This window comes from Barbatula barbatula, assembly GCF_947034865.1.
Source record: "Barbatula barbatula genome assembly, chromosome: 11".
NCBI lineage: Eukaryota > Metazoa > Chordata > Actinopteri > Cypriniformes > Nemacheilidae > Barbatula > Barbatula barbatula.
The window spans coordinates 19388516-19415493 of record NC_136774.1 but is presented as its reverse complement, the minus strand read 5'-3'; the positions used below and the strand labels follow the sequence as shown (position 1 = coordinate 19415493).

The window sequence follows — 26978 nt, the reverse complement described above, 5'->3', positions numbered from 1 at the left end:
TAATGCAATTCGATGTGGAGGATCTACTTTTTTAATATCAAAACCATTAACAGACAAACAAAGAAGTGAATCTATGCCTGACTAATTTCATTCAAAGCAAACATCCTGGCTAAATCTGCAAGAGATCCCACCTACTCAACGTAAATAAAAAATAAACCCAATGCGGTCAAGTTTACAGGCTTTAAACCCTCTCTTGTTGCTGTTCTAAGTCGCGAATCTGATTGGACGACCTCTATCCACGATCAACTTCCTGGCTGAAGAAGAGATCCTCTGATAGGTCGCGAGAGAGCGGAGGCGGGTCTTACAGCGACTGCCTGAAAGGCAACATTGCCCCTGTCGCCATTGAGAGTGAGCGCATAGTTGCTATGGTGGGAATTATTAGTTGAAGGCTAGACGGTGTTTACTACCGAGAAACACAACAGTATTAACACGGTCTTACTTCAAACCGGCTCATGTGTAAAGTCTAGACTACGTGCGTTTGTAAAGACGTCGTTTCGTATTCTCCTATGCGCTGCGCGCGGCTGACACTTCTTGTTCGGGGTCTTTGTGTATCGACAATGGTTTGTTTTTCTCCGTCCGTGATCTCGGATCGGATCGTTTTCAATGAATGGTAGACTCGTAATCGCTCGTTTCTAATCGACGGAGGTCTGTTCGGGGCGGAAAGAAGGGAATAGGCAGGATTTCGACATTTAGACAACAAGGACTTTGGAAAGGGAGATGGGAAATTGTCTTAAATCTCCCACTTCGGATGATATCTCCTTGCTACACGAATCTCAGTCAGACAGGGCCAGTTTCGGTGACGCCAACGATCCGGATCTGGAACCGCCACCTCCATATCAGGTAAGCTTAGGAAAAGCCATTTAAATAAACAAAGTGGCTCTAAAAGAAACTAACTTTCGCGCTGAGTAAAATAACGTGTGTTTGTCACACTGTCGTTTTGGTAGACTCGCATTGCTAGACGTTTCGTTGTGTTTATACGGTATATTATCAAACGAATCATACATCAGTTACACTGGCCACGTCCAATGGGCTCCGTCTGTGTCATTTAGGTGTAGACAGTGTGTCAAACTAAATCCTCTTTGTTCGACACACGGGGTCTGGACATATACTTGGCCTACGATACACGACACACTGTCCAGACAGATGGACAGCCTGTTGTTTTTGTTTTTCACAGCCGCCTCTATGACGTATCTGTCCACCGCCTTGATTGCGACAAAGTAACGCGTTTGACGGTGACGACATTTGTTTGGCATTCTGTCATGGTGACGCCATGATGATGTCATTCAGTGAGGGCTTCTCCACTTATTAACCGGGCTGTGTTAAGTTGTGTTGCTTATAAATATAATATTTTTGTGGATATTCGGTTTTGTTTCAGCGGCAGACATTTCGTGGAAACTGGTTTTGACCTGATGATGTCTTTGTGTTGTGATAATTCAATGCTCTGTCAACACTGTGCAGTAGGCAAACAGTTTATGGCGTGTCAGCTTGAGAAAGTTGAACATGGGTTGTGAACTGACAGGATGTCAACGCTCTGTGTTAGTTTGTAGTGATGTTTGATCTGTGTTTGTAATGTCCGTGGAAGGATTTAAGGACAGGTACCGGACCAGCTTTCCCATTTAGTGAATCACCGTGAAGCGTTTATGTGCAAAAGAAGAAGAAGCATTCAAATGCGTTCGGATATTTGACACGGATAATCCGATATATATCTCGGACATAATGTTGGCATTTTCTCATAACTGTGATGTAATCGTGTGTTTTATGAAGCTTGTTACGTAAAAGCCTTCTCGTGAAGTTTAGGAGGATCTTTCGAGTCTTGATGTCCAAGCTGGGACTTTTTGTACCGTACCCCTCGCACATTTCACTAATCTTCTGAACTGAATATAGTCTAGCAACAATCTGACACTTCCTCCTCCACCTAATTGTCTGAAACTGCCTGAAATGTTCTGATGGGCCTAGAGATTTGACTCGGAGGAAGTCTGCCGTTTATAATGTACCTTCTACAATCCGGAGGCTGTGATTACCAAACGTTTTTAAGAATTGTTGTTATAGAACATGTGTGTTGATTTTCGACTACTTTTTGTATGTCAGATGGTTAGCATTAGGATCTTGTTTTGTTTGCTTTGCCTGTTGGCTGCTGAGGTTTTATTTTCACTCTGTACAGTGAAAGATGCTGTGATTATATAAGAAGGAGCAGCGTCTGTGTGTTGTTGTTTCTTGGAAGCTTTCAAAATAATTTCACAGCTTAGCTCCAGGGTTGAAATACAAACGGTTAACACACGGTAAAGTCTGTCTCCCTTTTTTTCCTGGGCTGTGTTTTTCAAGAGGAGGCAACTTTCTGCTGAACACCAGCAAAAACGGTGCTCAGCTGTTCTTTTTGTGAAGTTATAGAGTCTCTTGGGTGCAAGATCAGACAAGGTTGTAAAAAAGCAGGCAGTGCTGGACCTAATTCACTTAGCTCCACTGCTGCTGTGTGCAATATTCTGATGCACATTTTTCACACTCTCATGAGTTTAATTTGTCCGCTATCAATTTCTGTTGGACAAATTAAATGACTTTTTCTGCAAGATCACGAAAACTTTATCAAGGGTTCTCCACATCTGAATTATGTATTCTGTTAAAGGTCCAGTGTTTCATTTTTGGGATGATCTATTGATAGAAATGCAATATAATATACATAGCTATGTCTTCAGAGGTTACACAATAAAGCGTTATGTTTTTATTACATTAGAATGAGCTATTTCTATCTACATACACCACGTGTCCCCTGGCATGTTATTCGCCATGTTCTGTCAGCTGGCATAGTGTTTCGAAAGGGAAGGGTGGAGTGAGCGGTTGGTTGCAAATCCATTCGTTACCTATACAGATATATTGTATAGCTTGTTATAAACTTTAAGTTGATTTAAAGTGTCTGCAAAAAGCATTTTGTATGTTGTTATTTTGTATGTATTTATCATTAATTGTCATAGACCTAAAGCTACAATCGTCATCCATCACCATCTCTGTTTGAAACATAAAATCGCACTTTACATACTTTACGTAGTTTTAGAAATAACGGAAAACCCAAGCACTTGTAAAATTGTAAATCATTATAAGTTTACAGTCGTGAATCTTGTTAAAGTAAGTTGACCAGTTTCAACATTTATTATTTATCTTGGGGATGCACCCAAATGAAAATTCTTGGCTGAAGCCAATTAAAAATGACACACTTGTTGAATACCAAACACCGAGCATAGCTTTTCGTATTTCTTCTATTTATTTAGCCAGTTTTTTCACCCAACGGTCAAAATGTGCTTTTATAATTTGTCTCCCTTCTTGAATAGCCTATCATGGGCCTATAACTGACTGCTCAAAGAATGTTCTGTACTTTGTACCCATACAGCCAAACACTTAATTAAAAAGTGCCATTCAACATTATAAGCTAAAAATATGAATAAACAAAAAACGTTTTTGGTCTTCACTGCCAATTGATTTAAAGAAAAAAAGCAATTTTTACCGACAACCATTTCAGTTCACGTCTCTCCTCCAAATTCGTGATGCACAGAACATTTGACAGGTCGTTTATACATTTGGCAGATGCTTTTATCCAAAGTGACTTGCATTGCATTGTACTATACATTTGTCTTTGCCAAGTGCAATCCCCTGGGATCGAACCCATGACCTTGGCGTTGCTAGCGTCCTGCTGTAACCAATGTAAAGACGTTTTCATTCAGAAATTCTCTCTCTCCATCTCTCTCTATGTCACGGCCATTTCACTTATTCGGACGAATATTTTCGGGTTCCGAACATTCGGTGCATCCCTAGTTTATCTACTTGCTTATTAACTTAGTTTTTGTATCTTAGTTTTTTAATCAGAAAAATGTGACGGATGGCCGCTCTATGATTTAAAGCATTTGGGAGTGTACATTGGATTAATTTAGCCAACTGCTAACTTGTATTCTCATGGCACAACCAAGCCTATTGTCAGAATGTTGGACAGACAGGACGTCTGTTTGAACCACGCAGTCGACAAAAATGCACAGCCCCCTTAAGAACTAAAACCATTTTCAATCGCAGCGCATTTTTTTCCAGCGCCTGCCAAAAATAGTTGACGTTTTTCCAACGATCTATCCATCAAGTATGTGCAGAAAAAATAGGCCTATTACTGGAAATAACTGAAGTTTTAAAGCAATATCTAAACAGCAGTAGCAAATGGAGGTAAAATTATAAAACGTCACTTATAACCGTCTGCCATATTTATAGCCTCCTCTATAGGCCCTGAAAAATGACCTGTTTTGATAGGGCTACAGTGTTTGAATTTTGCAGTGATGGCAACTTACAAATGGCTTTTTAATGCCTATGATAGAGAAAATTATTTTAACACTCAAAATCTATATCAAACCTTCAGTATGTGCATCAAGCTAGTTTTTTTGTCAGGTTGTCATGAAGAAATTTTAGCGGTTATAGTAAAGCTCTCATGGTTCCTGGCTTTCTTTAGTCTCCTGTTAAGAAGTATTAGCATCTTTGTGTAAGGAGCTCAGTAGATTTAGCCCAGTTTCACACCCGGGTCTCAGATGAAGACTAAACAAATGAGAACAACTCGATTTCATAATGAATCTGGGATCAGCTTTCGCTCATCTGTGCGACAGAACTTCACAAACTGTACAAGCTAAGCTTAAGCTTTGGGTTTGTGTTTTACCGTGTTGTGTTGTGCACCCAAGTGTTCAAACAGGACAAGATGATGATGATGTAAAGAGACACGGATGTAATGTGAGCTGTCTCTCTCTTGGGTAGCAGCTGACAGCATTTGCTGACTCGTATGTGAACCTGAACATGGTGAGATAAGCATTTGTGTTTGTGTTCTAGAGAGACATGAGCCAACATTAGAAGTGATGGAGGTTCCCGTTAGTCTAGTGGGCATTGTCGTGGTTTTCCCTTTTCTACGCTCATCAATCGATCTGACTGTCTGGTTCTCTGTTGGTTTTCTTTACACTGTAAAAGCTAGGGCTGGGTATGGATTCTGATTTACAAGCTCTCGATTCGATTCAATAATTACAGATATAAATCCCATTGATATAAAAAATCAGTAAACATCAGATTACAATGGTGAATTAAAAAATGAAATGAAGAACCACAAACCTGTATTAAACTTTAAACACACAGGATCAAGTTATTTTACATTTAAGATACAGTCAATAGACATAAATGAAGTTTTAATTGAAACAAACATTTTAAATATAAAAAATATTTGGTTAACGTTTTTGGTCGGGCTGGTAACGTTATCCACAAGGACTTGAATTCGCTCATACAGAATTACTTCATAAAACATTTCCTATATGCACTGTATCCATCCAGTGAGTTAAAGAGAACAAAAATGTAACTTCTTTATAATCTGGCACTCGCTGGAGACCACTACAACAAAATGTCAGATGTGAACCGCTGCCTTTTATGTGAATGTGATGTTTGGATGCTTGGAACCAAACGCTCCCTTTTGTAACATTAAAAAGAAAAGTGGCATCTAGTGGGAAGTAGTAGCAATAGCATTCACGTCAATGAATGTTCAGTGCTTTTGGAAATACGAAAGAAAAAATATCGATTTGCGTCTTTTGAGAATCGATATAGAATCGACCGCATAAAAAAAAGATTAATTGATTTTTTAATTTTTTGCCCAAGTAGCAGCTTTATCTAACAGGCTTGTGAAGAGCTGACGTCACACCGAAGCCAGACAGCTCAAATGACGTAAGGACCTCAAACTTTACCTTCTCTTCTCATACACACATTTATATTAAAAATAACTTGTGTTGTTTCGTGTTTTGCTTCGATTAATGATAGTGGAAGTTCTTAAAGCTCCAGTGTGTAATATTTTGGAGGATCTATTGACAGAAATGCAATATAATATACATAACTATGTCTTCAGACAGAGGTGTATAAAGACCTTACATAATGAAGCATTATGTTTTTATCACATTAGAATGAGCTATTTCTATAGTTTAAGCTTATAAAACAAATGTCATGGGACAGGTCATGCAAGTTTTAAACGCTGTTCCTATTATGACGTGTTATTTTATATAAAATATCAATTAAATAACGTTAGCTGTTAGCAAGTTCTGTTTTTAGGCCTGGATTCCTCGATTCCGTCTGCGTTTTCTGCATTGCGGAAATCATAGGGCTTTTTCTATGTCACATGAGGTATCGGCCTTTAGTATCGGTGGGTCAGTACGAGCACATGAGCTTCATATCGGGCCCGATACTGGTATCGGTGCATCCCTAGTATTTGTAATAAAACTATGGCGATACAAACGTTTATCAGTCTGCCAAAGAACTATGTTAACTACAATTTTACTATAATCAAACCATGGTTATAGTCAGTCAATCCATCTTTTCACACTTTGTATATAATTATGCAAATATTCATGTTTTTTTGGGTCGGTCGATATGTACATTGATTTGTATTTATGTATTCAGTTTGGATTTAAAGCGACAGTGCTCCAAATTATATCAATTTGCCAGTTAATCCATTGCATGTTTGAGAATAAGAAGGATTAAACATGAGAAAGCATGAGGCAAAAGGAAGATGTTTCTCTCATCCTAACACGGCCGTTACGCTGATTTCTTATTAAAAACGGATTTCAAGAAAGGTGTTGAACTCTGTGAGGGGAAATCCATGTGGTGCACAATGAAACCATTCATAGGAGGTACATGTTTGCAAACTGTGTAAAGACAGTCCTGATGCTTCCAGTGTCTGACACACTAAACATTCACTCGTGTAATGTCCTATATCTGCAGTGCCAAATTAAACACAGCACAACCGAAAGAAAACGCTGTGATGTGCACACAGAAAATGTTTTGTGGCTATAAGCAGATGTGTGAAATGTTTAACCCGATAGATCACATTTAGAAGCTTGGAAGCACGAGTCAAGATGTGTGTGAGCATTTGTGTTTCTGAGCAGTGAATGTGTTATTTTTGTGTAGGAAATGTGTGTTCCTGTGTGGTGTGGACCTGGTTTTGTGCAGAGCTAGTACACACCGTTTCTGCACACCTGGCTTAGTAGCATTTACTCAGCTGTTTGTTTAACCTTCCTGTGCTCAGATAAGAGAACATCTCCTCGGCCTACTTGCTTCTGAGAAAAGAGGACACATTTTTGTGTGACAGGTGCAAACAATGATGTTGCCAATTTTGTTAGTCTCAACTGAAAGCAGAAATGCGGAGTGACCGACACTATCAGAAAATACACCGTTCAAATGTTGCTCTTGACCTTGCAAAGCTTTTCATCTGAAGGAGTTTATGTCTGGATCAAACTTCCTTTATATTGAATGTCTTTTGATGGCAGTCTAAATTGGTTGACGTATTTTGTCTTTTGTCCACTGTGTAGGGTGGTTGTCTGAGTCACGCTAGTCTTGTTTGGGGTTAATCATATGACACACACACAGGAATTTGGCAAACGCAGATTTCATTGCTTCTGTGTTTCTTGTGAAAGCAGTACATTGGCCTGATTTCTGATGAAGATGAGGTCATTGGTGTCACTGTTATCAGGAACAACATGTTTTTAAAGTTGCTGTCATTTGTGGTTGAATCCTTTGACAGAAATGCAATATAATATACATAACTATGTCTTCAGAGTTGTATGAGGACCTTAAATAATGAAGCGTAATGTTTTTATTACCTTAGAATGAGCTGTTTCTATCTACATACACCGCGGGTCCCCTTGCATGGAATTCGCCATGTTGTTTCTACAGTAGCCCTAGAAGGACAAACTGCTCTACAGAACAGAACAGAATTTAGTTTCGTAAATACAAAACCTTGGAGCAAAAACGACATCTTGGTTCTGTGTCAGCCACCATAGTGCTTCGAAAGGGAGGGGTGGAGTGAGCGGTGGGTTGGGATTTAGACCTTTGTCTGTGTGGGTGACCACAAAGCCAGACAACCTCGACTAAGGTTTGGACTGTTTTGTCTGGTCCAGTGAGTCTAGAGAGGGTGTGGTGCTTTTAAAAGCAAAGCAGAAATTGGACCACAGGATGGTTTGTGCGCTCTAATTCCAAGGAACGGCCGGAAACTGGACAGCGTGCTTTGTTTAGCTCCAAAGCCTACAAGACCAAACAGAATTCCCTCGTTCAATAGCTCTCCCTTTTTTACATTTTCTTCCCTCTTCTTCCCTCTTCTTCCCTCTTCTTGGTCTCGTTTGTCTGTTTCATTGCACCGATCAAATCATTCTCTGTGCACTGTGTTGACTGAGGGCCTGATGGTGTAATTGTTGTTCTCGAAAAAGCAATTTAACAGCAACGTCTCTAGCTGTTGACAAATGCTGCCTTCAAGATGAAGAAGTAAGAGAGCAGCACATCCAAATCCAATGATCCTGTTTGCCAAAAAGATCCCATCTGTTTTTTTAAACCTACATCGACTTTTGATTTGATTGGAATATCCCATAATATAATAATAGAGTTGAGGGAGTGGTTAACAAAAAAAGTATTTATGAAGGTTATTTTGGTGTCAATGTAGAATAATAATTCTACTCAGGAATAAGCACTATAGTCCCTAAATACCGTGATCTAGATTATGGTCTGATTATGTATGAGGCCACCTTAAAACCAGATGTGTCTTATTTCATCAGATATTTTTTTTTAATTCTGTTTCCTGTGTAGTCGACTCTTTTATCCATTAAACCCAGTCTTTGTTCATCAAAATGACATATTTATGAAAAAAAATTCAAGTGGGACACTATTAAGTAGGGAAAAAGTACTACTATGTTAGTCAATGTGCAATAAGAATACACTAATTTTAATCATGGTTATCAAAACATTTATGTTACGATTCCGTCCTGTCACGGTTCTGTCATGTTTCAAGTCAGACTCGCACACACGCTTGCTAAATCAAAAGAATGCTGACCGCAGGATTGCACGTGTGTTTGTGTCTGACATGCCATCAGATGGTTACGCATCGAGCCGATGTAAAAATAAGCGCGTGTGCGTCCCAGTAAGCACTATAACCTGTCGGGTTCAGTGTCGTCATGTGACTTCAGGGAGGTCATGTGACTTCAGGGAGAGCCAAGATGGTCGACGCACAGTGCCCTAAATCTTACGTGTACACTGAACCTGAGCTCAGAGCTCACATTTAATCTGATCTGAAATCAGAACTGGGTTTGCGATGTGGCACGGTTGCTTTTCCCAGCAGCACCGCCCAAGCCTCAGGCCTGGTTTCAACAGCAGCTGTTACTCACCTGCCTGTGGGCTTTACTCCCCTGTGTGGAAGCCTGTCCTACTTCTGAATAATTGCCATCGCGATGTGTGTGCAATGCATATGTATGGATGTGGGCTATTTATTTATTATGAAACAACTTTTTATAGATGGGCACTATGTGTGTTTGTTCTGAGCAAATGATGTACTGATTTGTATTGTTCCCTAAATGTAAAAAGCCCATTTACCGTGAACGTGACTATTACTGATCATCACTCATTTATAAATCTGTTTTAGGGTAAACATGAACGCTGGGGACAATAGTTAATGTTCTCTAAAGCACATTGTTAATGCCCTACCTTAGGTGTAGAGGTAAGCGGATGTTGTTATGTGCTATGACAATAACGGCATTATTCCGTATATCAAGTCTACTAAAATGCGTCATGAGAATCACTCACCCTGACAGCATTTGCAGCCCCAAAGCGACCAGAAATGTTTCAATAAGACCGAGAGCTGGCAATTTGCTGGGGTGAGTGAAGTGATGATGAGATTTGGGTGTTCTTCTATGGTACACAAAAGAAGATATTTTGAGAAATGTCTTGGTTGTTTTATTTCCATTCGTCAGAAGTCTATGAGGGACTATGTTTGGCAAAGTTCTTCATAACATCTTTTGTGTTTATCAAAATAAATTAAATTTATACAATATTCATGTGGTTTGTAATGATGAGGTTCTTTTGTCTAGATTTGTAACATTTGTATACATTTTTGTAGGTTTTTTCTCTATAAATAAAAGTAATTAATAGCTCTTGAATTTGCAACAGTGTGTAGCAGTGACACAACGTTTTCTAAACAGCTTTTATCAGTGAATGCTGAGCAGGATCCTGTTTGAAAGGAGACTATTGTTAGTTTCTCCCATTCATAATACCCGTTGGACACAATATGGCCCCATTTGAGCTTTTTGCCTTTAAACTGTGCAAAAAGAGACAAATCGCCCTCTAGTGGAGCTTTGGTTGAGCATCTCTCCAATATTCAAATATTAAAATGATTACTCATTGCTATAGTTGACATTGCACTGTGTTTAGTCAGTTCTGGGTTAGCTTGGTCATATATGACTTTGCAAAGCCCGCTAATACTCAATGTGATTCCAGATTTTTTATAATATTAGCCATATACATGAAATATCATTACTCTACCTTGGCATCTGCAGGAATGAAAGAGTCGTAAGTTTGGCGGTTTTTCCGAGGGAGCATTGATTTGAAAGTGAGACGCTCCATGTTCTAATTCTATATGTATGTTTTTAGGAGCAGATCCATGTGCCCGTTTACCACCCGACCCCCAGCCAGGCCCGGCTGGCCACCCAACTGACAGAGGAGGAGCAAGTGCGGATCGCTCAGAGGATCGGCCTCATTCAGCACCTACCCAGAGGTGTCTATGATCCAGGCAGCGATGGCTCGGAGAAAAAGATTCGAGAGTGAGTGATCACATCTTTCAGTGTTTCGTCCATACCTAGCATGTAGTGTGTATGCAGTATTAGATTATATTTAAATGATGAGTTTACAACCCATGGTGGAAAAAAATATATTGCGATTCTCCGAACTACCCAAGAATCTTCAGAAACCAAACATGATGCGGGTTTTAATTCCCATTTTGTGACATTTAACAGCCCATTTCAACATCATGTGCGGTGTTGCCTATCCTTAATACTTATTTTCTTTGCACAGGTGTGTGATCTGCATGATGGACTTTGTGTACGGTGACCCCATCCGGTTCCTTCCCTGCATGCACATCTACCACCTGGACTGCATAGATGATTGGCTGATGAGGTCCTTTACGTGTCCATCTTGTATGGAGCCTGTGGATGCTGCCTTGCTGTCGTCCTATGAAACTAACTGACTACTGCCTGATTTCCCAACATCTTATACACAAAGCCCTTGAGTCCCGTTCTCACATTGCCCCTGTGAACATTGAGACAAACTGTGGAATGGTGTGCCTGTGGCATTATGGGATAGAGGCCACACTGATCACTAACCTCTCCTGCATTGTCCTGCTGGACAGGTAAACCTGCAGGAGCTGTTTTGCACCCTTACCACTTTATCATGGGATTCCTTCGTGAATGACAGCCAGGTGAGCCGGTCACGCACCATTCCACAGTAGCAACACTTACACTGGAAGGAGATAAACCATCAAGAAACATTTTGGAACACCAACAACACATCTTCACGTCGATATTTCTTTCTTTCCAAGTGTGTTTTTCATAAAGGGCTCATTTGGTTTCTGCCCGAAAGCGCAGTGGAGCGAAGCAGCAAATGACATATTCACACACATACATATATTCAAAGAAAGAAGAAAAGAAAACAGTACATTTTGCACTTTCTGATATTATCCCGGCTATACACACGTGCACGCAGGAATCATCCCTTGCAACTTTTATTTAACAATCTAAAGTTAGTTTTTGAGTTTGTATGTTTGTTTTAAACTACTTTAAAACTTCTCCCTGCATTTTTGCAATTGTTTTATGTTTGTAATTGTTTTATTTCTATAGTGGTTGTGAGCACCCAGCCTGAATAGAGGGTTTAGTTTGTCAGAATCACAAGAGTACAGACATTCTTACACCGTTTCCACAGCAGACAAGGTTTTATAAAACGTGGCTTTTAAATCGGAGTTGCACTACCAAAATTTGGTTTGCTTCACAAAATGGTACAACAACATAGCTAGCCTGTAACAGAAATGAAATATATCTTTTGTCATGGACACAAATTCTGTAACACTATCATGTTAGATTTTCATGAGGTATCAATTAGCACTAAAATAGCATGAAGTTGTTCAGTCCCGATGCCTAAAGCATTAACGGGTGTTGACCAATTTTACTGTAAAGTATTTCTCAAAAAACATTCAAACTTGTACTGCATACAAATGTTAAACATCTGGTGTTGACAGCTCTCAGGCATTGGGTGAACTAAAATGTTAAGTTTAAAACGTTGTGAAATGCTTTTGTCTTTTTCCTCTACGTAGATTGAAAATCGCCACTGTTAGTGTAATAACTCAAGGAAAAAATGCATTTACAGACAAAACACTGAAGTCATTGAAAGCCTGAAGGTCAAGATGAGGTCATCCAGAGTGTCACACGTGATGTTAGTATGACTAATGCGATATAGGCCATTTTGACACATGAAAGTACACATATCTGTGTGCTTCTTTCATCTTTATTTAGAGCGTGTTTGTGCCCTCGTGTATTTTGTTAGGCATCATATAGGGACTCGTAACCTTAAAAAGTAAACACACCAGAATCCTTTGTTCGGTTCAGTTGAGTGAATACTTTTTCCCCCTTTTTTTATTGTGTGAAAAAAGGATCATAGGTAATTAAATTGACAACAGGCAGACCTGGTGGCATTAAGACGATCACACCAAACTTATTATTTATTGCCAATAAACCATTTTGTGGTGTCCCACGATTGGTAGAATTATGATCGGCCCTCTTCCTTTCTCTCTATGACTGTAAAAGAAAGCACAAGAGAGAATCGATAGCGAATATTTATTTTTCTTAGTCTTAGATTTGATATAAATATAAGAGAACGGATAGAAATTCGAACTGGCAGTGGGAAATGTGCGTCTTCTCAGTGCTTGATATTATCAAAGTGAGGCATGAAATCGGTCCCCTTACTCACAATTGAAAAAAACTGTTCTGGTGGTTAGTGGCTACTATTAAAGTGAAGATAAGTTTTTCTTGTGCTTAAAAACATGCCTTGTGTGGGGGGACTGTATGTGTATAGTTAATGAAGTTGGGGTTAAGTTCTTCATAGAAAATCCATTGACCTGTTTTTTGCACAGTAGTTTAGTTCTAGTTTTTGTTTCCTTGTTTTTTGGCCTCTCCATACAACGTGGAGCTCCATTGCCTTAGACCAGACAAGCAGGAGACTTTTGGCTGGACATCTTGGGCCGGGGCTCTACACCAGCATTGGCAGGATGGAGTGACGAGTGACCATTTGGACGTAATCGACAAGGGGTCCATGGACCCTGGGCCACGTTCACAGACACTCTGAGATATGTTATCAATGTAATGCTATACATAAAACTGATACTCCATGATGTGCTGGGAGCACATGGACATGATCTAGGATCTGTTTGTATGTGACACGTGTGTGTGTGTGTGTGTAAGGCTGTGAGAGTCTCCCGTTTGTCTGTCTGAATATATATACATCAAAATGTATGTATAAATAAAGTTATGCATCTTATCTGTACTACAGGCAAATAATAAATAGAATTTATTCTATGGAGTTTTCAGCGTTTTTGTTAAACCGCAAGTTTCTGATATTAAAGGTGTCCTTTGTAGCCATATTCTTTCATGTTTAGCTGCTGCTCAGGGTTGATTTATTTGAAAGAAAAATATGTAATTTATACTTTATAAACATTCAATAATATAAGCAATATGGTTAATAATATCGGTCAAAAATATTACATATAATACAATATAAATAGCATTTGAAATCTGTTATCTGTAATAATTATTTAATGATAAACTAGTTTAAGATGTAGCACGTCGCACAAACTTTCTGTCCTTCATATTCTTTTATAACGTCACAAGACCTGCTCATTTTTTTTATTGCAAAGTGTAAATACAAAGAAGTATAAAGTTTAACGTTAGTAATTATACATTTCAAGCTAGAGTGCAGATACAATACATTAGAAAATAAAGTATTATTATTATTATTTTGTTAGTCCCTTTAAGAGAAATCTGTGCAAAAATAGACTGAAGATTGGAGAAATGCCCCACACAAACCACTTTCATTGCTTTTCACACCAAACCATGAAATAACCTTCAGATTACCAAACCAGGCCACTACGCCATACAGTTAGATAGATTGAATACAGCCATGATAGAACAATAACATGACCATCTGAGCAACTCCACTTCTTCAGTTTGGAGAGCATAAGTAAGTATCGCATCATCAGTGCCCATGTTCCTTTGATAAGCAAGCTGATAAGCCTCAATTTGGTCAATAGCCTCCTCCCTTATCCTCCACACCATAATCCTCTCCAGACACTTCATAACAATTCAAGTTAATGCAACTGGGCGATAATCATTGTACTCTTGAGGAACGGGCCTTATTTTCCAAATATGTTGGATAGTATGTAGATCAATACACTTCTGAAAAACTCTTCTGCAAAAGTTCTCAAAATAAAAGCAGAAAGACCATCCGGCCGGCTCATTTGCCTTTTTTTATGTCAAGACGTTTCAAAACCTTGATTACATCAGTCAAGTTCATTTGAGGTTTAGATACAGAGTCATCAATACATATGGCCTCCACTTCAGTCATAAGAACCTGCAATAGATATCATCAAGCTCATTGACACCATGCACGTTTATTAAATTACAAGTAAATGGGTTGAAAAACAACCTAAAAGTAAAAGTTAAATTCATTAAAGAAATTAAATAATATTGCCACAGGTCTAAAGTTTTATGAGCTCTAGTGTTTTTAGAATATGAAAGAGCCTGAATGTACTGTTGAGTTACATTTGATTAAAAGCAATAGAGCTAAAGCCCTGCTCATAGAACACAGCTGCAGTAGCATTTGTGCGTCGCTAGAGGGCGTTTAGTCAGGCAGACATGAACTGCTGAGTCACTCGTAGGCCATGTTCAGTTGTTCCAAGAAGTCTCCACAATGTTTCAACTTAGTTTTTACTGAAAAGAAACTCACATTTGGCAGCAAATGGTAAAACATTCATGGTTTTGATTGGCTAAAAGTGTTACTCGGAAATGGAATTGGATTTGATGCGTGATGGCCTTCACTGACACCGTGTTTTGGTACCGATTACGTACATCTATATGTGTATATTTCAATTGTTTACTTACACAAGTGCATGCATTTTACTTAAAATATTTCCTAGAGCAAGTTCATTTCTAATCTCATGTGTTGGGCCTAACGTGTAGGCTAGAGAACTGGACCTTCCTCAACAATAGGCCAGGGACACGTCTCGGACAATGACCGTGTCCGGCCACACTTTATGGGGTAAGTTTTCAAAATAGAAACCTGCTGCTTTAAGACATTTAAAGATATAGCTGTTAAAACATTTTATAGGCTATTTAGGCAGCAGCTTTGCATATAAATATGAACAGTAGGCCTTAAGCAAATATGAAAAACTACATTTGATTTTAATTTGCAATAGGGGTGTTACAATGTGGCCAAACAAATTCACAAAAGATATTCATTGTGATGACATAATTCTATCATTCTAATTCACCTTACATACACTCAAAATACCACGTGAAGAAAGCAGAGATAGAGATTGCAACATTTGTGAATCAAAATGTGAAACCTCCACCTACTATGTTGGAGTTTCAAGCAAATACTGGCACTGAATTATTCACAATATTATCACGTGTAGTATTAACACAATATCAGAAATTACAGTTATTGACATCATGGTTATTGTCAATACCGGTATGTTGTGAAAACCCTAATTTGAAATCTATCTTTAATTTATTGCAGGGCCTTGCCTTATGTATGCAATTGTGGTGGCATTTGCATGTTTTGTGAAAAGCATTGTGTGACTCAAAACCTTACAGATAAATTCCTTATTTGGGTCCATGAAACAATTTCCTGTCACCTTTAAAGGTTAAATTTCATACACAATTGCAATACATTTTCAACACATTCTGAAATATTTTGAGTGTTATGAGACCCAAATGAGGGCCATTGGTATGCTGAAGATCAGCCATGTCATCTTTTCACATTTAGCAAGCAGTTTCACAAATTCATGACTTTAGCAACAGGGAGACATCCTAGCACATCATAAGCAATCTGGGTGAAAACGTTGCAGAGTTGGGTACGTGTATACTGAAACAGTGGCCATTAGATTTGTGTCACAACACAAGCCTCCGCCTGCAGAATGTGGAAGTTCTGTGCTGTCAGTCATTTGCAACCGCAAATTAATTCTCATAAAAATGGGAAGCAAAATGCACAGCCTTCTTTCCCAATTCTGATAAAAGTGGCCCTGTTGATCGCCCAATTTCTCACCACCACAGGGCTTTTGGACATATTGTATCACCCTTCAGTGGGAAAACAAAGCTTTCAAGTGGCCCTCCACCTGTCAGCTGCACACACAAGCTCTTGTAATGCCCATAAATTACAAAGCTGCAAACTTGTTATATTGCCCACAAAATCAATTGCGCTTTATTCACTATACAAAAGTGCACAAAAACAGAAAGCTCACAGGAAATAAAGCATAAATTGGCTATAATTTATTAATTTATTTATATTTTGTTGCTCCTCTTTTCAGCAGTCATCTTACTGGGTCTTGACATAAGCTTTGTGCATGTGTAATATTTAGCCAAATCTCCTTAAATTCTTCCCAAATCTTTCAATTGCACTCTTAACACAAATATGCAATACATTAGAAAAAATCCATACGTATTTAACACTTTATTTGAATAAAGATATCCATTTTTCAAAGTTGGTCACTTTTGGCCTCTTTTGGCTATAAGATATTCAGCAACTCTCATCACACTTATGTACAAGATTTGCACATATAAGCCACGTTATTTTGATTTATAATATTTGAATATTATTATTCTTAAAAAGACTTAGAATAAGACTTAAAAAGATTACTCGTGATTAGTTGTTTAAATCTACACGTTTTACTGACCCAAATCAGAGCCTCTGGAACCTGCTTAACTACCCATGGGGTACATGTGTCTCCAGTTAATAATCACTGCTTTAGATAACAAAAAATGTTCTCTCATATTTTGCTTGGCACAAGCAGAATACGGATTTTGACATTCAATATGGGACAGAGGCAAAATATTGCAGATTGAACCATTAGGGACAACAAAAATACATCGTAACCTCTCGGCCCAGGCTGTGTCAAGTGTTTGTGAAATACAGATGGAAAAGTCTGCCCGTGACCATCCCTGATGTCTCATTTTAGCTGATCTGCCCTCATTGTGTGGCAATAACTACAATATCGAAATGTGTCTCTGTGTGACCATTTCTTATTTAGCAAGAGAGGATCTGTACAGAGATACCCTGATCTAATTTATTTGACCAGTATTCAAATCACATAAAAGGTCTCGCTAACGTGTTAAAATAAGATCAGCTATGCACTTCATCCTTCTCAAAAGGTCAGAGACCTCAACACCAAATTCTGAAAAATCACATTCTGGATGTTCTTAGCGTTGACATGATACGATTTATTAACAATATAGAATTATAAAACAAATTTATCACACGATTATAAAGTAGGGCTAGCTAAGATTTATGGAAGAACATTTATAATGTATGAAAAGATAACTCGGACATGTAATGTGGTCTTCCACTGAATAATAGGCTATTTTATTTATATTTACAACTGTCTATCCTTTTCCTGCGTAACGTTTAATTCTAAACTGTGGCAAAATTGTATTTGACTTTCGTTTTAAATAATATAATGCTATACATTCAGCATACACAATTACACGCATGTCTATTATTTTTTAACTAAACCACACACAATTCTTTTAAGGGTTAAAAGGCTTTCTATTTTAAAATATTATTTGCAATCTGTTGCCTTAAACAAGTGCTTAACCACGCAGGGACGTATCTTGTCTAGCGTTTACGCACACATTTAAAAGCGGTTTATTTACCTTTTCATCGATGACAGCCGATAAAGAATCGTGTTGAAAGTTGAATAATAGCCAAATGATTGATTGGGTTTAAAAAAGTATTCGGTGATAAAGACCGCGCGTTTTTACGCAGCGTGTTAACCCGCGCAACCAGGAAGATGATTTCATGACATCTCCAAAATCCCTAATAAGTACGTTTTGAAAGCGCAGACGATTTCCCTATAAACTATGTCTCGCATTTACTTTCACAGTGCGTTTGTAGAGTAACGTGAGCGTTTTTACACTGAAAGCGCCTGAATTTGAAAATCTTGGCATTGCTCACGGCACTGTTTCCTCCCACCGATGTAACGGATTTCTGATGCAGCTTCATTGCCTGCTCGGCTATGAAACCCCTCACATACAGTCACCATTTTACTGCATCTCATTTTTCTATTGTACATAGATTAGAATAGCATTCGCTTTTACGCACGAGCCTCACACGAAGACGCGCGTCTTTTCCAAGATAATATGGGGACGATGTTGGAAATGGATTCTTGATAAAACTTTTCCATTCACTGCAAGTCTTGGTCGTGTTTGGAAATGAATGACTGCCATACACAACGAGTTCAAATATTAGTTTGAGATTATTGCGAGACGGTTGGATGACAAAAATAATGTTCCCAGATGCATTTGCATTTTACGGTCCTTTTAATTTGATTTCATTGTGCATGCATTTCTGTAGCATTCATTCGATATATATTTCATATGTTTATAAAGGTAAATGTAATTGTCATCAAATGAATCAAAATGTACTTTCGCTTTATAAGAAAGAAAGCCAAAACAGCTTAACTGTTCAGTTGTGAAGCTATTTGTTGCTTACAGAAGCTACAGACAACCATTTACTTAATATCTCATCTGTTCCCAAAGTTTCTGTAAACGTAAACACTTAAAGAACAGACGAAAACCATTACTAATGTCACAGCGTTTTATTTGTGTGTTTTGCACATTTGACAACATCACACAGCAGTTTTCAACGTTCAGTCAAAATATTTTATTTGTATCCAGGTTGTTATATCTTATTTAATACAGTCAAATGTTTTCTAGGCCTACCCGTATATCAGTGACTCGAGGCCGGCGTTAAACACGCCTCTTTGGTTATTTTGCAAAGATTTCATATTTTAAATTGGAAAAAGGGCACTCTTTCACTGTTAAATCCTGCTATAATGTCAAAATATATTACAAGCAAGTGCAAGTTCATTGTCACAAAAACAAACAAAACAAGGATCAGTCGGGGATGTTAGGTGAGTTTTGACCATATTATATTGCAACTAAAAAGTATATTTTTAAACAGGTAATGCATTTAACCAGATAATCAACAATCAATTCAGTTATTTTCTATTATAAAAATGGGACATATAGCACACGCATGACTGTTTTGTTGAAGTTTAACAAAGTTAGTGAAATTATCTCTAAATCTGAAATGCAGAAGTAGGTGACACACTGTGCAGAAAACACACTGTTTATCAACAGCCATAAAGAAATATTTAAATGTCCGATACACCCAGAAAAACAAAATACACGCCCCTGAGTCCGAGCTACAATATTTTAAGTTGCAATAAGAGGTAGTTAGCAGCATTTTCTTTAATGCAACAAATCGCATCTGCTACCCCGTTACACATCAAATCACATTGGCCTTTAGGCAAGTCTCTCTCTCCTTTAGAGTCTCTTTTACATCTCTTATGTTGTTTCTTAATGCACAATGCTCTCTAACCACTCCACAGTCCTGTGTTGTTTGTGCATAAACGCCAGATCACGAGGTGTGTAGCCTTTTGCGTTTTGCTGAAAGGGCTGCGTGTTGCACTGATATACGAGATACTCCACGACATCTAGGTGTCCTTCCCGCGCAGCCAGATGCAGAGGCAGGTTGCCATCGTTGTCAAGGAGATTGACATCAGCACCATTTTGCGCGAGCACCTGTAGGGTGTCCAGAAATCCGTCTCTTGCAGCATCGTGAATGACGGCCAGTCCTCCGATGGAGTCGCGCGCGTTTGGGTCCGCGCCTGCAAGAAGTAACGCCAAAGCCACGGACGGGCAGCCAAGTTTCACCACCTGAGATGCAACCCAAACATAGATGAAGTGTTAAAGTGTGTTGATCCTGGATCTCAACGAAAAAAACGATCAAACCAATCTTGAGTGCACAAAACATGATGGTTTTAATTTAATCATATTGTGTGTTTTTTAAATTACGCTCAAACATTAATACACTATTAGTGTACGTTATTTTCACCTGATGTTAACGTCAAAATAATCGTGTTGTTTTTATTGCATGGGGTCACCAGGAATAATTTTCATATTTCTTGCAATTCGCATTCTTTTTCAGAAGAGGCTTTGTTATAGTTTCCATGCAATAAAAAGAGTTCACGGCATGTATAGGCTAATATCTTGTGTTAAATATATGAATTTTGATGACATAGATACAACTGAATTTTGAGCAGACAAATTATGACTTGCTTCAGGTGACATAGGGTTTCATGTTATAATTCCAAAGAATATTATAGATGGTTTGTATGGAAATTGTACCAGGAAGTTTACCAGTATATTAAACCAATATTTAAATATGCACGTCTAGTTTTAGCTTTATACCAACAGACATTGGAAGAGGGTTTTACACACCGAGAATGGGGATTACCCAGTGAGCAGACTCAAAACTCAAAATCACTCATCCCAAAGCCAAGTGTGAATATTGTGAATATGACACAAGCTCGTGTGTAATTCAGTGCTACTTCAGGCAGAATGAAATATAATTTTAACGTCTACAGCTGTTGCATTTTGTTTGTCTTAAATCCGGCAGGCCTTTTGGTAATCTGATTCAGAATAATGAATTCACATGCGAATATCTTTACATGTAAACTTGCAAAATAACCCAATTAATAATAACGTAAAATCATCTCTATGTGACGCTCAAAAGAAGTTTTATATTTCCCCATAAAGAAACAATAACATAAGCATATACAAACCAGTTGTGTCTTATAGCCTATACATATTTAACTCATCAAAAAGTCCTCACCAAAAGGTGTTCTTAATATTTTAGCCTGTCCATTTAAAAAATAAAAACACTAACATCTACACTGACAAGACTGACCAAAAACTAAAATGTCAAATCTGACCGTGACGTATTTCTTTTTTTACTTGCACTTTCCAAATAATAATATAATAATAATAATAATGTAAACTATTTTATGCATTAGGGAAGAGGCCTTGTCATTTAGAAATCGAATTTGCTGATATAATAAGAGAAAACGTGCGACAGGTGGATACGTGGTGCTCAACAACAAATGTTAAGGTAATCCAAACGAGTCATTACTATTTACACAGGCTACAAAACTATTTTTTGTGCTGATGCACTGTGCCTTGTAAACACCGTTGCTTTAACATGACAACTAAATGATATTTTGTAGCCTTCTTCAAATGCTGAACAACCAACACACGTGAGGTGTCCAGTTATAGTTTACATTCACATGTCGATAGATGTAAAAGCTGCTGAAAGATTTGAGTCTAACCTGCAATGGTGTCCTGCCGTACTTGTTCCTTTCATTAACGTTAACGTTGCTTTGCAATATCGTCTCAATTTCCTTCAGATCTCCTCTCGCAGCTGCGGTACTCAACCTATCAATAGCCGTGGCTTCGGCCATTATATCCCGACAATGTGCTGTAGAGGTAGAGTGTTTCCGATCTTTGCTTTAAAAGAACTCCGTTGGTTTATATGGACAAATCTTGATGGTGACGAGAAGTACTTCCAAACTGTAGTAAATAGTCCGACCCTACAGCCCCCCAAAAGAATATCCGTTGGAGATGAGCCAAGGTCCGCCCACGTTAATATCGTACCGAAGCCATCAGAACCAGCGCAGAAAACAGGGATGTCACGCCATAGCGATCAAACACATACGTTTATCGATCTTAGGGTTGAGAATTCGAAAAATAAAACGCACATCCTCTTTTATACGATCTCTGTGAGAAGTTCCTCCCCGTGTCCGTGCATGACATAAAGCTCTTCTATGGAGGAAATGTTCAGTCCAGACACCACGGTTGTGATAAACGTAAAGCCTTGACTCCCAAACGAAATAAAACAGAGACCAACGTTGTTTTATTCATCCTAAATACACGAAGCACCGCGCTGGAGAAGAAAAAAGCGCTTGCGCGCAAGTGTGGAGGCTGCAGATACGAACGCATCGCTTTTCGCGTGATGAAAACCAAAACAAGTCCAGGAACGGATGATCTCACATTCAAGCCCTTCAAAGATCTATAGCAGAAAAGGGCAGTCCCTCGGTCTACGTGAAAACATGCTCGTATCTGGGACGTCTCCTCCGTGCCCTTGCACGAGTCCTTTGAAAATATCACGTTAACTATATGCAGGTGCACCGGGCTGAAGAACTGCGATCCGTTCGCAGTGCGCGGTTGTTGTCATTTCAAGTCACTGTCGCCGTCTTCAAACGACTCCTGCATGGAAGAGAAAAAAAACTACACGGGGTAGACTGTTATTCAGCGAGGGAATTAGATATGTCCATCCAAAGAATTTGCGATGCTGTGTGTGAGTTTTATGCAAGCTTCCCGCCCATTTTGAAAGGGAGAAAACCTTTGATGGTATGAAACGTCAAATGCAAATCCTCCTTGATCTGCACATCAGATCGGTCAAAGTTGACATAAAACGGATAACCGACACGCAGGAAAGGTAGCCTATATCTAACCGACACGCATAGAAATGATCTTTAACGGGGTTTCAGCCTGCAAGAAGAGATTCAAACGCTGTTTAGTGAAGCAATTCAAACCGCAAGCATGAATATATATAGATGCTGTAATCGCCTGCGCGTAAAGGTGCGGATACACTGTGACGCGCAGCCGATGATGGGCGACAACGTGATGGATAGTTAAAATGAAACATTGTATTCGCTACCTGCAGAATGCATATAGGCTACATCCCGGGGGTCGACGTGACTTCTTAATCCTGGCGTGTAGATGGTGAAGACAGCTGACTTTGTGAGCCTGCCGCTGTTGTTTGACATCACTCCGTTTTTGAAATAAAGGGCCGCCCGACACTTCCGCCCACTTTTTTAACAGACGCGAAGTGAGGCGGGACTCAGTCAACGGTAACGGGGGAGAGGCCAAGAGATGCACATTATGCTTTCTCGCAGATTTGGTCACGCCGAATGTTCGTTTTTGAGTTCCCACGTTAAGGCCCCGAGGCGTTGGCATAACCAATAACAGTGTATTATCTTGAAAACGGTGTTCTTTGTTACATTTATTGAAGCATTCGAGGCAAAACAGAGTAAGACTTAAAATGACTCATTTGAATTGAGTTGCCCTTACATTACTTTAGTTTTCAAAATCCGTACAGATTAAAACGAAGGAACATGTCTTTTACTTAGTTTTAGTTTTATTTTGGCTAGAATTAGAATTTATGGTATAACAGGAAAGCTCATCATATATAATTTGCAAAAATGTGAATGAATAAACCCAGTTTCACATAGGCCTACTTATGCACAGCTTATTTCAAGATATTTAAGCCATATCATTAGGCTACTAGCGTGCATTTTGAGACAAACACTGTGTATAATACGAAAAAATAGTTTATACAAAAATACAAAAAACGATTATATAATACGCCCGGGCAAGTTATTTTGAGTTAAGAAAGTTCCTTTTAGTCTGGAACTAGCTTTAAGCAGTGTCCTTGAAACTGGGCATTAGAATGCCAGCCCTGACCAAAAAATCCCACATTAAACTACCTAGTTTTAGCTGGTCACTACTGGGCAAGTGGGTCTTTAGAGGGGTTGATGGCCCACCCTGACTTGCTGAAAAGACCAAGACCATCAGGCAAGGGTAGTCTGGTTTAATATGTTTTTAGGGGAAATCAGTTCCCATAAACAAACGACGTATCTTCACTTAGTCTCACGAAAATTATCCTTGAGTGTAATAGCTTACCAAACAATTACCAGTTAAATCAGTAAAAAACAAACAAACAAAACAAATTAGCTACAATCAAAACAATCATGTAATACGCTGCCAACATAGTACACAAACAGTTCTGCTAGTTAAAAACGTGTAACATAGTAGAAAATAATTCGCCTCTGACATTTCATTCAACTTTAATACCGCCCCGCTGGCCGCTGCTCCTTTAAAAAAACAGAGCAATGTCTCGCGACGATGCACGACACTTCTTTGCGGCAGCCGTAAAATGTTTTCGTTGCTTTGAACGCTGATAAGTGACGATAACAGAAAAAACTGAAATCCATCTTACGTTGTCAACACGGGTTTAAAGAGAAGCGTGTTAAGATCATTTACTCGCCGCACACTGACAAGCCGTTGTCCTCTGTTCTTTTGAATTCGGAGGTTTATATTTTGGGGGCTTTTTACATGTGTCGTTAGCCTGTCAAAGCAATGGCCTCCGATAGCAACATGGACAGAGAAATGATCCTGGCCGATTTTCAGGTGAGATTTTTTCGTTTCAGACAACATCGTCTATCGGTTAAGAAGGTCTGGAGATTTAGATCAGGCCGAATGTGTTTGCACGGTAACGGGTATTGAGTCACTCATCTTTGTTGACATGTCTCGAGGTGATCAGCTGTCAGTGGCTTTGTTTCAGATAGTTAGAAAACATGAAGTCTGAAAGCCATCCGGCCGGACAAAATGCGAATGATCAGTTTACAAAATGCATCATTTTCATGTCACCTGTTTGTCTTGATCGAGCGCGAATAGCGGATCTGTCATCTGTATCTCTCTTTTCCTGACCGTGTAATGGCCATATCTGAACTGAAGCTGTCAGATGACTTTGCATAGCTTGAAACTGTGTCTGGTTTGAGTTTGTTTATTTGCACATCGTGCCGTATGATTTGTTTACACTTATCGAGGTTTTTTTCCACGCTGACATCAGCAGACAGACACACTGTTGATATTAAGCTCTATTGTTTACATTTAGTCAATAAGTACTGGGACTGGGTGGTGTTCTTTTCAGAATGTGATTTTTCTATATATTAGAGATTAAAACATCCTCAGGTGACAGCCACTTAAATTGAGGTCACCATTGTGACAATAAAATATGTTTTCAAAAAGCATCTGATGCAATGTTTGTTTCAATAGGGTATGGATTAATTTGTATTGACATTGCTTATGTGAAATGTACATGACACATTTGTTTTTTATTTCTAATTGAATTAAAATTTCTACAACTATAGCCTGCAACAACATTTTAATTTATGAATGATATATAGAGAAACCACACACAATTTCTTTCACCATTTGAATCCATGTTTTATATTTAAACAACACTGCCTTGTTATTTTTCGATATGTATGTATCTTAACAAATTTTTCTGTTCATTTTATTTCAGGCATGTACTGGTATTGACAATATTGCCGAAGCAATCACACTTCTAGAACAGAACAACTGGGATTTAGTGGTAAGAAGTATTTGGTTTATCAATGAGTTGTTTACAACCGATTTAGCAAAGTTAGTTTCACACAACAAAACAATTTAAACATGGCTTGTGGTAAAGCTTTAAAGACAAAAGCCACTGTGTTTAACAAACAGGCGGTGTAATGGTACTATTGTTCACAGAACATTCGAGCACATTTCTGTAGATCTGACTTCGCTTTCCCAGTTGCCAGTTTCATCAATTCTAAAATGCTAAAATGATGCAACAGGTTTTGATATACGTTTCCATAGTTATCTTATTTTTGCAGAGATAATAAGATATTAATAAGATAAGATTAAACAGGTGTGCAATGGTTCAAATTTGCTATGGTGTTGTATGTATTAATTCACATTTGTAGTAATATTTTAACAGTGATAAAACATGATCAAATAAATGGAATATCACTGCACTTTTAACAGTTAGCATGCATAGTTAGTAATTTCCCAGTAATATTTCAAAATTTAAATCGAATTTGTAATGTAAAAGACTCCAGAGATGCATTCAAAAACAAGAGATTCTTCCAAAATGGTAAGAAGTGAAAGATCATTACTGTGTCTAATTTGTTTATCCTTTTTGGGTATTGTATAGGCTGCGTTATGCAAATGACAAAGCTTTTGCATTAAATTTGTTTAATCCATTCGTCACATCCAATGTAAGAGCAGTTTTATTGTTCCCCCTCTAACTGTTTATTGTGCAGTCAGAAAATGAAAATAATTACTGTTAAAAATAGACATTTTACAGTTTGTACACACACAGACATTGTTAGACATGATAAACTGCAGTGCAAATGCACACCTAACCATGGGTGGTGAATTGTAGGAACTGCTTTACCCCATTGATCAAATATTGATTCCCTGGTGGCTTCTGCTGTGCAGAGCGTATGAGATGTCTGTTTCAATTGATAATGCTATTTGAACAGAAAATAATGTCCCCTGCAGTCTGCTCAGCAGATACCCACAAATTTTTACAGCCTTTCATCTTCTCTATCGCCAACAGCTCATTCAGACAATCCTAAAAATTCCTTGTTCGAGCCTAACCCTCTTTTTGAAAACATGATGTGGAAAGTGTAATTGAATTCCGGTGATTTGTGGTGTGCAGTATCACCTCTCGTACTCCACCGCACAAGCCTCACAGTGTGTCATAATGGTCAATAAGGCCTATTCTGCTGTGATCGATGTTACACCACAGATGCAGATAAGCGTCTGGGCTGGAGCAAAGAGGGACGTGTCCTGTAGCAGTTTCCTTAGCCCTCATTTGCATGTTACTCATGCAAAACACTGCAATTATGCTGGAATGGTTCAATCGCTCTTATTTTATTATAATGGCGAAAGGCAGGCGGTGTCAGGACAGATCTAAGGTAAAGAGTCAAGAAATTGCGGTTTCTCAGACAGGTTTTTCTCCACAAAATTGCTCTTTATCTTAAAAGGCGGGCTGTTTTGCTATATTTAGCAGGAAGCTGGTTGTATGCTGGCAGATACTCAAAGAAAGCAAGCCCTAGCCCACGGTGTGGTTAAGAGCACCTGTGAATCTGATGACTTGCTGTTCCTGCTCGAGGTTGATGGAGTCAAAAAAGAGCTCTTTATGTTAAGAGGGGACAAACTGAGCATAGTGTGCTTTAAAAATACATTCAAAATGTAGCTTTTAGGCCCGACTTTACAAACAAAGGCTTAGCTTAAGCCAGGACTATGCCTTAGTTGGATCAGGATATTTAACTCACTTTTATAAAATGCTTTAGAAAGAAACATTACTAGTGCACCTTTAGACAAAACAATGGCTCTGACATTTTT

General features: G+C 38.6%; 3 protein-coding genes across 6 annotated transcripts in view; 2 read left to right on the top strand and 1 right to left on the bottom strand.

Annotated features, from left to right (window-relative positions):
* Positions 1-275: 275 nt before the first annotated feature.
* On the top strand, positions 276-13417 carry rnf11b (ring finger protein 11b). 2 transcript variants are annotated; one of them, XR_013787291.1, is made up of 4 exons: positions 297-840; positions 10450-10619; positions 10870-11105; positions 11273-13417. XR_013787291.1 is itself a non-coding variant. In XM_079467273.1 (3 exons), the coding sequence occupies exons 1-3, from the start codon at positions 718-720 to the stop codon at positions 11039-11041; spliced, it is 465 nt and encodes a 154-aa protein (XP_079323399.1). In that variant the 5' UTR covers positions 276-717; the 3' UTR covers positions 11042-13417. The 2 variants fall into 2 exon arrangements, 1 of the variants encoding a protein (XP_079323399.1); XM_079467273.1 differs by having other exon boundaries at positions 276-840; positions 10870-13417.
* Positions 13418-18698: 5281 nt separating this feature from the next.
* On the bottom strand, positions 18699-22850 carry cdkn2c (cyclin-dependent kinase inhibitor 2C (p18, inhibits CDK4)). Of its 2 annotated transcripts, none has more exons than XM_079468258.1 (3): positions 22678-22850; positions 21287-22223; positions 18699-19835 (listed from the first exon to the last, which is right to left on the bottom strand). In XM_079468258.1, exons 2-3 carry the CDS (start codon positions 21416-21418, stop codon positions 19476-19478), a joined length of 492 nt encoding a protein of 163 aa, XP_079324384.1. In that variant the 5' UTR covers positions 21419-22223; positions 22678-22850; the 3' UTR covers positions 18699-19475. The 2 variants fall into 2 exon arrangements, with proteins under 2 accessions (XP_079324384.1, XP_079324383.1); XM_079468257.1 differs by having other exon boundaries at positions 21287-22508; positions 22678-22808.
* A 1073-nt stretch (positions 22851-23923) lies between these two features.
* The window catches only part of faf1 (Fas (TNFRSF6) associated factor 1), a 60892-nt gene continuing 57837 nt past the window's right edge, over positions 23924-26978 (top strand). The window contains exons 1-2 of one of the 2 annotated variants that reach the window (XM_079468255.1): positions 23924-24209; positions 25108-25176. In XM_079468255.1, coding sequence (XP_079324381.1) covers positions 24159-24209; positions 25108-25176 — 120 coding nt within the window. In that variant the 5' untranslated portion in view covers positions 23924-24158. The remainder of the gene's footprint in view (positions 24210-25107; positions 25177-26978) is intronic. The other variant, XM_079468256.1, reaches the window with a different exon arrangement.